A 12,500-nucleotide genomic window follows, 5' to 3' on the forward strand; every position below is an offset into this window, starting at 1 on the left:
TTGACAATGGATAAAGTGTGGTCGATGTGACCTTAAAGAAACTGACAAGATAGACAGCTTGGAAATTTTAGGTCTTTTACAGTGGATAAAGTGCTTTTAAATTTGAAATCAGTTTAGATTCACTATACGTTTAACTTTTTCATGGAATATTCTACTGTAACTGATGAGCGATTGGACTTTGTTTTATTTTTCATAAGTGTAGATGCCATATAAGGCAATATGAGAAAAGGCGAATATCGAATACGATGTTCTTTATGTGATATTGCCCTACTCCTGTCTATGCATGCTTTTAGTTTACTCTTCGAATCCACATTTCTCAAAAAAAAAATATAGCTTGGAAAATCTGGTGATTTTATGAGTGTTATTAACTCTGATCTGGGTTAGAAAACTTTACATAAAACTACTTCCATGCCACCAGAAAAATGAAGCAAACATTGCAGGAAATTTTCATATATCATAATCATCTTCTAGGAAGGGAAATATAAGATACATAATTGTATAAACATGTTCAATACTAAACCTTCAACCATGTCTGGGACTGGGTTTCATGTCTAAATTCACTGTCATTCGTTATTTTTTTTTGGCAAAATATGAAGGGACAATTATTTGTGGATAAATTATCCGTAAAACGCATTATAGTTTTTGGATTAATTTAAATTCGTCATTTTATTTGTTATCATTCTATTAGGTAGTATTTTTAGGAGGCCACTGACCCTCTTTAACTGAATTTATGTGATTTTTACGGGATGGCTATCCAATAGTTGCTTTAGATGTGGGATTGATGGATACCCTGTAATAACTGAATCAAGAGATGGAAATGATTGAGAAGCTAGGAAGCTTTACTCTTGGAACTGTTGTTTATCGCAAAACTGGAGGTGATCGAGTTTCCTTCTGTAACCCTTGGAGTAGTGATATATGCCTGTTTTCTATCTAGAATTATTGATTGATAACTTTACGTGCCTTAGGTGCCTGTCTAAACACAATTTGGATTAAAAAATGGTCTACACATTGCCTATCCTATTAGGTACGCCAGCAAATTTGTGGTTTTAAATTGTCAATATTGTTCTCTATAAGTTTTTGAAATGCCACCAGATATTGATCGATATAACGTAACTTCTGTAGTTTCGTCAATTGAAAATGATAATGCCTCTACCAACACCCACCCCTACTTCATAGTTTTGTAGTTGTTACTTATTTGAAAGATACACAGAATGTTTCTCATGACTCTGAGATTATCCGATGCCAGTTTTGGTTTACCTTACGTTTTTCTAGGAGAAATATTGGGTAGAATTCAAGTTGTTCAATGACCACTTCTAATTCGAAAAAATGAATGCCCGATAAGTTTATAATTCATTTAGACCCAGATAATATTAGGCAAGACGAATCTTTACTTCTAGAATGGATGGTGTATTAGCTTCTGCGGTTTATAGATGTGAAATGCCATGGGGTCTTAGAATATTTTTCCTAAAGGACAGAGCCTTTAACTTTTTTTCTCTATAGAAGTTAACAGATTGCCGGAGTGTAAATTAAAAAATACATATATTTGTTTGCTTACGGATTACTCCTGCGTTAAACTGATTTGCACATTAAGAGAATCTCACCATGGTTGTGGATCTTATGTTTTTTTGGTTTTGGTTACATCTTCTTTTTCTTATAGAGGATTATGACAAGTATTTTTTACTCGATATTGTGCAGCTTATGATTCAACCTTCACAGCGACCACAAATCCCTTCCACACCCTCCATAATCATTAGTGGTTGTAACTGTGATTCCTGCAGATGATCATGAACTAGACAAGGCTGAGGAGAAATTTAAGCTGGCATCATAGGCTTAACTTTCGTCTTATAATGATGAAATGGGAAAAAAATTGTTCATTGATCTTTTCGGTTGTATTTAAATATTTTTGTCATCATTTCCACTGTTAAGGAATATTAGGAATGTGCACTCTGTCATGTTGCTTCCTCTCTTTTAAAACATAGGTGTAACAATTTATTTTGTCCCCATTAATATCAAGGTATATATGATGGTGACAAGTCTGCAACTGCGTGTTATCCAGATGCAAAATCTAATCTTTATGCCTTAGGTCCATACCAGTACATGAATAATTGTTGTTGCAACACGAAAAGTGCCTGCAAATGTTTTTTTGGACATTCTTTCAAGTTTACCCACAGGTTTAGTTGGCACCTTAGTGAAAAATATTGAACCGATGCTTCGGAATATAACGTGCTACAACGTGCAGTCCATGCAACCTTGATTCATATTTTGTTACAAAACGGATTTTAAAGTAGTTCAACACAAACTGAATGGGATAACATAAGGCTACTGTGACACACTGGATATTCTCAATTTGCAAGCCCTATAATTCATATGTTGTAAGAGTAGGTGCTAAACATGGATGCTAATAGGGTTGCACTATTTACAGGTAAGTGAAGTTTTGTCTTATGTAAATTTTAGTACACCCTCAGGTAAATTGATAACCCCTGTTAGCAATCTTTCTAAATATGACTAATCCAAGTAACATAACATGCTAACAGTGGGCAATGGAAAAAACGAATCATATCCCGGGCCGTTTCGGCACGGGTCATTATCTAGTCTCACTACATTAATAGATCTTTTTTTGGTTAATCCACTAGATTTGGAGCAAACTCCTAAGAAGGACCAAATTCAAAGGGGAAAAAACTTGCAAAAAATAAAAATGAAAAGTAACAATGATTAACAAAACCGATACATATGAATATTCATCATGTCACCTCCCATTACATGCCAAAGGAAATCAGGGAAAGCACTCCTCCAATGCTCGACAGTAAATTATGCTCCCCATTTGTCCATCATATTTGCACATTTGTTTCCTTTTCTATATATATATATATATATATATATATATATATATATATATATATATATATGGGAGTATCGAAACTCGATTATCTTCAAAGAAAACTCATACAGTGCTTTCGGTAATCCACGAGATACTCTCACATTTTATTTCTGATAAAACTTACTTTATACAAATTTTGACAAAAGTTATCTCTGAAGTAAAGTTTTTCATAATCAACTTTAAACTACATAATGAAGTGAAATTGTAAATGAGTTTTTTTTTTCCTGATGGTAAAATTAATATTATTAATTATGAAATATAATACAACGTGTTTATAATTTTATGTTTATCATAAACATTTGAAAATATGTTAGATTTTCGAATTCGTTGTTGCAAGCGAATTGACATATGTTGGAGATTTCAGATTCTCGCTTCCTTTGCTACAGAGTCCGTCGTTGGATTGTGATCTCTGCTTATATATCTAACTTTGAGGAAGTTTTTCTAGCTAATATAGTTTCTTCGATGGTATTTTACGCTAGCCAATAGATGTATGCACCTTTGTTGTTGATTGTGTCCACGAGAAACACTTGATAATATATTTTCTTCTAATCATTTACTAGCCTTCAACGATGTTTTTGCTTCTGCATGAAACGCCGAAGATCCCAATTTGAACCCGCTGAAATCTGCATAAATTCTTCTTGATCTACTGAGAACATGATGAAAGCATATTCATAGATAAGTCTTTTGTCCTGAAAGATATGTCAATAAAAGTTATCCAATACGATGGAAGAAAATCCTACGAAGGTTTAATTGTTTTTTCCTTCTGATATTGTTGAACTGGTGATCTGAATTTTATAGGGGTAGATTGCAGAAATTTTTTAATTTGGTTAATCAGGTTTGTCGGTCCCGGATTAATGTTTTCAAAAATTATTGAACGTCTATGTTTCCTTATGAACCAAAGGACAATTGCAATTTTTTGTGTGAATCGCGTGTATTTTGAGTCAGAGATCCATCTTCCTACCATGTACTTATCGACTCTATGCAAATATGTGACTTAACCACGTCAATGAAAGCATATTCATAGATAAGATTTTGTCTCTTTGCGCGATAAAAAGAGGCAAAACCTGAAAAGGTGTTGCTCAATCTCCTGGCTTTGAGAATTATATATGGGACAATCTGATGATATCTCCAAAATATGAGTTGCTAGTTTGCTTGCGGTAAGGAGAGCTTTCTGAGTAAATTTTCTCTCTATATGTAGGGTAGATCTCTCAATATATCTCTTGCTTCATCGCTTTGTCTAGATGATAGACTCGCTTCCTTCCGGACCTACTTGTAGGACAAGAAATTGAGTTCCTCTCTTACTTTTACAAGTAAGTGGGAATTTACAAAGTATAACATCATCCAATTCCGTACCATCACTTCGTAGTCACGAGTGAGTTCTCAAAACCACCCTTGAAGTCGACTAACCCCTGGGCTCTGACCCCCTCCCGGGCAGATGAGAAGGAAAGGGATTCTAAGGCATTAGTGAGATAATTGAGCTTACAGTAGCATATCTCAAGTAGTGCCTCCTCGTTGTAGCATTCTTAGATGGATACACAAGTTGATCCCAAAGAGAGAGAGGATAGTTCCAAAGGGGCTCGGCTTCCATGATGTACTGTCTATGTGAGGCGTTTTTGCTTTATTTGCTGGATTCTACTATTGGGTTGAAAAAATCTCTGGGCGAACCTATCCTAAAACTTTAGGCCAAATTCCACATAATGAAAGCAGATCTTGGTCCATGGAGTCAGAAGAAGGTAGGAAATCTAACCTGTCTGAAGCTTTTTCAGCTTTAGTGAGTGTCCAGGAACTACCTTTATGCTCTTGGCGATATCTCATTATATTTAAGAACGTAGTCATAGAGACGCATGACCCAAACCTATGAAATTGGATCTCCAGATGGGGATGGTCAAATGAACAATCTAATCCTTAGAATTACTTCCATCTTTCATAATTTTTGCAAAAGAAATCACTATTATCTTCAAATTTAGTTGATAAGAAAATTGCAGATATTTTTTGCAGAAAAAACTCCAGAGAGATGATGTTTTCATCTAATTTTGTCTGGATTTTTACTTTTAGGCAAAACTGCAAGAATTTTTCCTTTTGTTTCTGGGGAGAAGAATTCATATAATTTCAAATTGTCTGAAATCCCTTCAGGAGTTATCTGCTTTTGAACCTTTTGCATTAGTGGTTCTTCTTTATCTAGAGGTTTGGGATTATATCTAAATTGGGTATCCGTTCGTACTTCCAAATCTCAGTAGTAGCTATGTTGGAATAGGGGTGAGCATGCGTCGGTATGGACAGGTTTTCACCCCATCCGCATTCAATCCAATTCATTACGGATATCAAATTTGGAATCTGCATTCATTCCAGCGTTCAATGGATTTGTATCCAATGAATGAAAGGATTGGTTGCGGATGATCCACTGGATTTGTTTATAATTATAACTTTAAATTGGAAAAACAAAACTAACAAAAATGATTTGAATACAATGACCAATCAAGAAAGGAAAAAAAAAAACTCATCTCAATATGAAGTCCTAAATGTCTGATTGAAGAAAATGATGAGGAGATAAGTTTGTTATACAATGGACTATTAAAAATACTAAAATAACCTCATATTTTATGAAAATACCATAAATATCTATAGTCTAATGGGTGTGGGTGTCCAACAGATTTTTAAAGTTTCATCGGGACCGAATCCACAATCCGTTGGATTTCAAAAACTGCATTTGCATCTGTTTCCATTAGTGAACAATTTGGGTATCCATCCACAAAAATATGGTTGGTCCGGATCGGATCCGCGGATTTCGGGAAAATGCTCACTCCTACGTTAGAATATGTCAATATTTTTTTCCTGTCCTGTCTTAAGAAACTTACTTCCATATAAGAATCATTAACATTATAGTATAATAATATAGGCCTTGTTGTGCTCATACATCAAAATTTAAGAAGAGGAGATTTTTGTAACCACTTGACAAGATCATTTTGCTTCAAAATAGATCTCTTATTTGTATATTTTTTTCTTTTGCACAAGCCAATATAAATATTTTTGTCTCGTATTATTTTATTTATCAACTTTCGGTGTTGGGAGAACCATCAAGTGGTCGGATGGTTCTCATGTTTTCTCCCACTGTGAAGATCCGGGTTCGAACCCCTATAATTTTGTTAAAATTCCTAAATAAATGGGATTTAGGAGTAGTATAGGATACCAAGCTATCAAAAAAAGAGAAACTTTCCGTGTTGGAAGTATTACTGTACTGATGCAGGCACCGGCAGTATCATGAGAGCGATAAATTCCTCTTGGCCCTTGCCTATTTGGTCGGGCCGGCACAGCTTAGCTAACATGTACATAGTACCACTCCCTCGAACAGTTCCTATGTGTGTTTCTTTTTTTCTTCCTTTTTTTCCTTTTTTCCTTCGGCTATTCGTTTTTTCTGTTTTTGTTTCTGATGAACACTTTATCTTTTTCCAGTAACTTGAGATTTAACTAAAAATCCTTCTAAAACAAATTAGGCGCTTTTCTTTTCTTCCTATTCGGTAAACCCTTAGAAAAACCCCAGTAAACGTCTACTTCCTCATTTCTGTTCCGATCTTCTTTCCTTCCTCAGTATGGTTTTCTTAAATCGGTCTCCATCAGAAATTCGGAAGAATTACAAAATTCCAGAACAAGTCGAGTTCCATTCACTGAACAAATTAGCAGAGATTCCATCAACAAATTCAACTTGCATTACAATCGGTCAGCTTGATGCGGGTTTAAAAATCCCTTTATATCATCCTGATCGTCCACTACAATTCGAAGTTCTTCGTTTACTTTCTAGGGCACCTGGTCAGATGAATGGGAATTTCTATAGAATCATAAGTGCTTTTGAAGAATACAATAGAAAGAATCCTTCAAAGAAATGTTCAGCTACTGAAATTGTTCAACTTCATTCTGAATCTTTAGCTGAAAGTAACCCTAATTGTTTCTTCATTCGTAAACATAGAAATGCAGTTCTTCCGATTCCGGATGTTGCTGTTAAAAATGATAGTAGTTGGTATAAATATCCTATTTCAATCTCTGGGGATTGGATTCACGATCCTAAATATCCTATTCCTAAAGGAATTCCTTACAGTCCTTGGGTTTGGAGGAAAGAAATCATTCTCAAATCTGATTCTAAAAACCTCAAGATTAAATCTCCTCAGTTTTTCTCTCCAGAGAAGTTTGCAGTAACGGCAACAACGGACCATAAATCTAATAGCTCGATTGCGATAATTGGTGGTGAAGAAACTGATTCAGATGATACACTGCGAACATTTAAGCGCAAGAAAAGGGTAATTTTTCTATTCTGTTTTTTTTTTTTGTAAAAATATATGTTTACCTTAAGCATTAATTATGAGAAAAATAATTTCATTTTGCAGACTGAAAGGTCTAAAACTTCGTCATTAGAAGATATAATGGTGACTGATTTGATTTGGGGAGGAGTTGACAAATATTGTAAAAATGTAGGAAAATTAGCTGATGGTAGTAGTGTTAAGAAAGCAGTGGGGATGGAGAAAAGATTGGAAGAATCAGAAAAAAGGGTAGAATCAATGGTATTGAAATTGAAAGAATTGTCTAACGAAAAGTATGATTTGAAAGATGAATTAGAGAAAGAGAAGCAGAAGAACAAGCAACTGTTGTGTGAAAAAGAAGTTGAAATGGAGAATTTAAAGAGAAGTTATGAAAAGCAATTAGAAGAGAAGGATTTAAAATTTGCTAGAGAGAAAGAAATCATTGCAGAAGTAGCAGCTGAGAAGAAGAGTTTGGAATTACTTCAGAATTTTCAAGCTCGGTTCAACGATAATCTGGCTCGAATTCTTGATGAACTTGAAAGCAAAGGTATTGTTAAGCAATTGATGAAGCTGAAAGAAACTTGAACTGTTTTATCAATTCTCAGTTCTGTACCATCTCGGAATGAATGAAATCAAATGTTCTATTTCAAGTTTATGTGCGTTTATCTGAAACTTCATTGAAAATATGCTTTCTGGATTGATGGTTCCGTAATTTGTTGTTTCTCATATTAGAATCACTTGAGATGGTTAATCTGTCAACAGCTCCTTCCATTAAACTCAGTTAGTATGACTATAACAAAAATTCCATTTTGAACTGTTAATTCAAAACAATGGTGCAAAAGCAGATTTAGCCTGTGTTTATACTTTACATCAACAGCATTTGCATCCATTAACAAGCTCTGCAGGTAAGTTTTTGTACATCAATTCTCAATGGAACACACATCGCGTGTCCTCAGTATTTTCCACCAAGAGAGTCTGAACCAACCCTTGTAGCCTTTCAGCACCTGGGCCCGGTCGAAACGTCAAATCACTCCCTCTCAAAGAGCATGGATCAGCATCACCTTCCGCATTGCCGATGCACCAACCACCAGGAACAAATCCCCTTTCTGAACGACCTAGGATCTCTAGGTCAATCTTGTCTAAAACTGGATCATTCTTGGCGAATTTCCTCGCAAACGGAGCTCCACTTTTCACCATGTTGTCAAAGTCTTTTATTGTTAAGACCCGAGGGTGTTGTTTTGGAGGAGTGTCCCAAGCAATGTAATGGAGGTCATGGCTTATGGCAGTATGCTTGAACTCTTCTGTGTTACAGATAACAGTGTGAAAGTACCCTTCTGGGGAGGATACAAAGTTGGTGTAATACATTAGAAGAGTTCGTGGAAGATTATCCCAGCCCCATATACAGTACTCGAGAAATGATCGTGTGAGCATCACCCATGCAGAACCTAAAAATAGGAACAGAATAGCAATGAACCAACAAACATTAAACATGCTTCGCTGTCACTAAACCCAGGATTAAACAAAAATTGCTTCCAAAATAGACAGCATGAAATCTATTCAACATCCGTAAATGCACAGGGACTAATAGTCTAATAGGGTATCAAGATGATAAAATTGATCATTTGTGCTCGTATCATATCAAATACTCCCTCCGTCCCACTATTAAGTTACCTAGTTTAAGTTTGCACAATTTTTAAGGCAAGTAAGGAAAATAGTACTTTTAAGCATTTTTTACAATTATACCCTTGTGGATAATAACTAGTAAAATTTAGAAATGATTTATCTCTCAAACTACTTCACGGATGTTCGCAAACTTCATACCATTGAAAAGCATTTTAAAACAGCTACGTAACGAATATACACATGCCTATCAAATTATGCATATTTCTTATATTATTTATAATTAACTAAAATGATAATTTTAGAAATATCTCCTTGTTTAGTGATATAGGTCACTTAGTAGTGAGACAAAATCTAAAATCAATTAGGTCACTTAATAGTGGGACGGAGGGAGTAGCACATTCCAACATGGCAACACATATATTAAAATGAATCATTTTCTATTCCTGGACTGCAAATAATTCTAGGAAGGCAGCTGAGGTAACTTCCCACCAAGTTAGCATTAACTACCACAACATACACAATCTGGTACGAATGGGTGTTCGCCAAGGCCATTAATGGAACCAAGTTCTAAACTGGCTGAGGTCTTACACTGCAATCTAAACTGGCTGAGGTCTTACACTGCAATCTTAACTCTAGGAGAGAAGTGAGTTTTGAAGCAAATCTAAAGAAAATTAGGCACCTCAAAACACGGGCATACAGAATATGCACATGTTTGTCTAAGACTGAGATCAATCACGGCTGTCAGAAAGTATATACATCGCATAACAGGGTCTTGATATTGTACAGGACCTTACCGGTAAATAGCTTGAAAGCTGTTGGAAGTGACCGGCGTTGAGTAGTCCAAAATATATCAGTCTTCTTGGATAAGTAAAGACCCGGATCTATGATGATTGGTTTTGCTCTCTGATTCCTGCATTAATATTTTGAATTAGTACAAAGGCATGTGAAGGTAAGTTCCTTGAGCAGTAGGTACAAGTTTGCACGCCATAGTTTTAACTTACACTTTCCACCCCATGATTTGTGTGTGCTCAATAAAATTGAGATTCCTTGTCAAATTAGAAAACACATGAAGCATATCTGCATCAAAAGCATAAAGATATTAGTTATAAAAGAAAATTACAACAAGGACCTATGGGTGGATGGAAAATAAGGAGACCAGTTCATCAGTTCTAAAACACGATAGCTGAAGGTAAATTATAGTCAATGGGATTTAAAATATTGGATCACACCCATCAACTAATTTGAGGAACTTAACCTTCCTCTTGCATTTGGTTGGTCATAAATCTAACCCCCAGAAAAGATGCCACAGCAATGAGTTTTTTTACATAATAATCAAAACAATTTGTATGGCCGTACTTCCAAACCGCCATGGCCTTTGCACTTTGAATGAATACTCAATTGTAAAATAAGCCTAGATGCGTTCATAATTGCTTACTCTAGGTAGTTTTCTCTAAGTTTTCCAAGCCTCCAGGGGTAATAACTGATCAATTCCTCAATATCCGTATGCTATAATAAGGAACTAAAGTATCCATTGTGTTATACTTCTGCCATAATCAATTAGTGAGACGAACCATAAATGCTCAAACGAAAGAGAACTCTCAACCAATTGCAAGCCAGACGCTTTTTGTGCAAGTTGATGTGTTAAAAGTGTATTTGATAGCTTAAACCTAGACATTTTCCACAATATGAACCAACCGCCGTTCAAATGACAATTAAATACAAAGAAGCAAAAATCCATAGAACTTACCATCCTGTGTAACAAGAGGATAATCCGACGCGCTGAGATTTATAAACCAATCCCATTGTGCACCTTCCTTCAATAGAACTGCCACAGCTTGAAGGGTAGAAGCAATCATTGTAGGTCCCCTGTAAGTCACCAAATTCGACTGTGCCATTACCCGCACATTTTCCAATTCACGAAAAGTAGGATCAGCCTTAATAGACATTGTCAAATCAATCCGTTCTCTAGGTGGAGCTTCAAGATCTAAATGTAAAATATACTGATTCCTTGGATGATAGACCGCCTGCAATGTTCTCCTCATTCTCTGACTATCTCCTTTTGTCCCCGAAATAAGATAAGCTATCCTTGGAGCTTCCATTTTTGAATCCCCGGATTTTTCATAAGAATTCTTAAAATCTGATTCTACGAAATACTCACCAGAATCTTCAGTTCTAGCAAGTGAAATAAGATCAAGGTCCCCGCCATTCGTAGACGAGAATATCCCACAATACGCAGCAAAAAATAGAGTAATCGAGACAAGCAAACTCGCAAAAAATGGAAGACGCCACCTCCTATCACTAAAGTGTCTTATTGAATGAGAATTCCCATTTTTCCTCATTCTTCTTCAAATTAGTCAATACCAATGTAGTGTGTTTACTGAATACTAATTCCTCAGAAATCCAATTTTGTAAAGAGAGATAACCAAACTTCCAAAGAATCTGAAGAAGTCGATTAATAAGAGGAGCAAACAGAAGCAATGAGCTTCGGTAACAGAACCAAAGCCGTCTTTTTTTAGGGATAAATAACATTTAAACAGACAAATCCTTCAGAAAAAGTATCAGGTTTTCAATGAAATCAACATATCAAAAATCAAATTACTCTAAAATTGTTGATGCATAAGTTGCCAAGGTGAAAGAAAAAGCAAAAAAACAAAACTGCAACAGTCAATATTCCTTAAAAGAAAACAGTTAAAGATGAAATTTTCAGTCTTCTTTAGATCTGATTCGTACGGAGCAGAACAAATATTTGAATTCTTTGATTCCTAACTTACAGAAACTTGAAGTAACAGCAAAATTCACACCTTATACTTGCGTTACAAGGTTCTAAGTATGTAATAAAAACAGCAAAAGCTATTAAATCAAAATGTATTAATATTTGATGCCAGAGGATCTCGTTTTTAAAACTGAAACTAAACAGAATAATGTAACAACTCAAACATTTACTAACCCAGAGAGAAAATCCTTATTTTCTGATCTTCAATGGACACAGCCTTTAGTAATACTAACAGCTCCTTTTTTGTGAGATTGAGAATTCTTAATTGATATCAAAACTAAACATTAGGGCAGATAATAAATTACAATATATATATATTAATATTAAAGGGAAAGTGTGTAGAAGAGAAATGATAATATAAACAAAACTAATTTAGTAAAAAGAAAAAAAAGAAGAAAATCTTAAATTGATTTGATAAGTACTTTAAACAAACAAACTGTGATTAAGTGAAGTAAAATAATTAATGCGAGGTTTATTGGGTTTAATTACCGTGCCGCGTGAAGTGTGAAGTGGGAAGACTTTTGTGATGTTTTGGATGACAACTTCGAACTCGAAGACACTGGTAAAAGTACACTGTCGTTTCTTAATTCAAGAGAGTGAGATAATTAAGGAGAGAAGAAAACTGTGTCCTAAAAAACACAAATTTACTTGTCTTCTTGTTTTCTCATTAATCGGACGGATCAAATTCGAAGTAGTGCATTGTACGCCATTGATACTAAATGATGTACCGGACACGTACCGTAAACATGCACATAGACTCAAACGGCAGTTGAACTGAATCCAGTATCCTGTCCGTAAAGAGTAGTAAAACGTCAGGTACTACTGAAACGGCACTTGACTGCCTAATGTGAAAAAAAGAAGAAGCTGTAAGACCTACTCTCCGACCAGGTCCGGTGAATGTTCTCAGCCTCTTCCCGATTACAACACCGCCGTCTAA

General features: G+C 35.3%; 2 protein-coding genes across 2 annotated transcripts; one reads left to right on the top strand and one right to left on the bottom strand.

The window, feature by feature from the left end:
• The first annotated feature begins 6,272 nt into the window (after positions 1 to 6,272).
• Positions 6,273 to 7,822, top strand: LOC113305855. The gene is made up of 2 exons (XM_026554852.1): positions 6,273 to 7,167; positions 7,255 to 7,822. The coding sequence occupies exons 1-2, from the start codon at positions 6,466 to 6,468 to the stop codon at positions 7,750 to 7,752; spliced, it is 1,200 nt and encodes a 399-aa protein (XP_026410637.1). The 5' UTR covers positions 6,273 to 6,465; the 3' UTR covers positions 7,753 to 7,822.
• Positions 7,823 to 7,911: 89 nt separating this feature from the next.
• LOC113305849 (beta-glucuronosyltransferase GlcAT14A-like) lies at positions 7,912 to 12,127 on the bottom strand. The gene is made up of 4 exons (XM_026554845.1): positions 10,538 to 12,127; positions 9,792 to 9,867; positions 9,585 to 9,700; positions 7,912 to 8,612 (listed from the first exon to the last, which is right to left on the bottom strand). The coding sequence occupies exons 1-4, from the start codon at positions 11,127 to 11,129 to the stop codon at positions 8,095 to 8,097; spliced, it is 1,302 nt and encodes a 433-aa protein (XP_026410630.1). The 5' UTR covers positions 11,130 to 12,127; the 3' UTR covers positions 7,912 to 8,094.
• Positions 12,128 to 12,500: the final 373 nt, after the last annotated feature.

The sequence above is a fragment of the Papaver somniferum genome, chromosome 1 (genome assembly GCF_003573695.1).
Source record: "Papaver somniferum cultivar HN1 chromosome 1, ASM357369v1, whole genome shotgun sequence".
Lineage (NCBI taxonomy): Eukaryota > Viridiplantae > Streptophyta > Magnoliopsida > Ranunculales > Papaveraceae > Papaver > Papaver somniferum.

Coding starts and splice junctions, on each gene's coding strand:
- LOC113305855 (XM_026554852.1), top strand. CDS start 6,466: ATGGTTTTCTTAAATCGGTCTCCATCAGAAATTCGGAAGAATTACAAA. Junction 7,168..7,254: donor CATTTAAGCGCAAGAAAAGG/GTAATTTTTCTA, acceptor TTCATTTTGCAG/ACTGAAAGGTCTAAAACTTC.
- LOC113305849 (XM_026554845.1), bottom strand. CDS start 11,129: ATGAGGAAAAATGGGAATTCTCATTCAATAAGACACTTTAGTGATAGG. Junction 9,868..10,537: donor TCCTCTTGTTACACAGGATG/GTAAGTTCTATG, acceptor CTTTTGATGCAG/ATATGCTTCATGTGTTTTCT. Junction 9,701..9,791: donor CAAATCATGGGGTGGAAAGT/GTAAGTTAAAAC, acceptor ATATTAATGCAG/GAATCAGAGAGCAAAACCAA.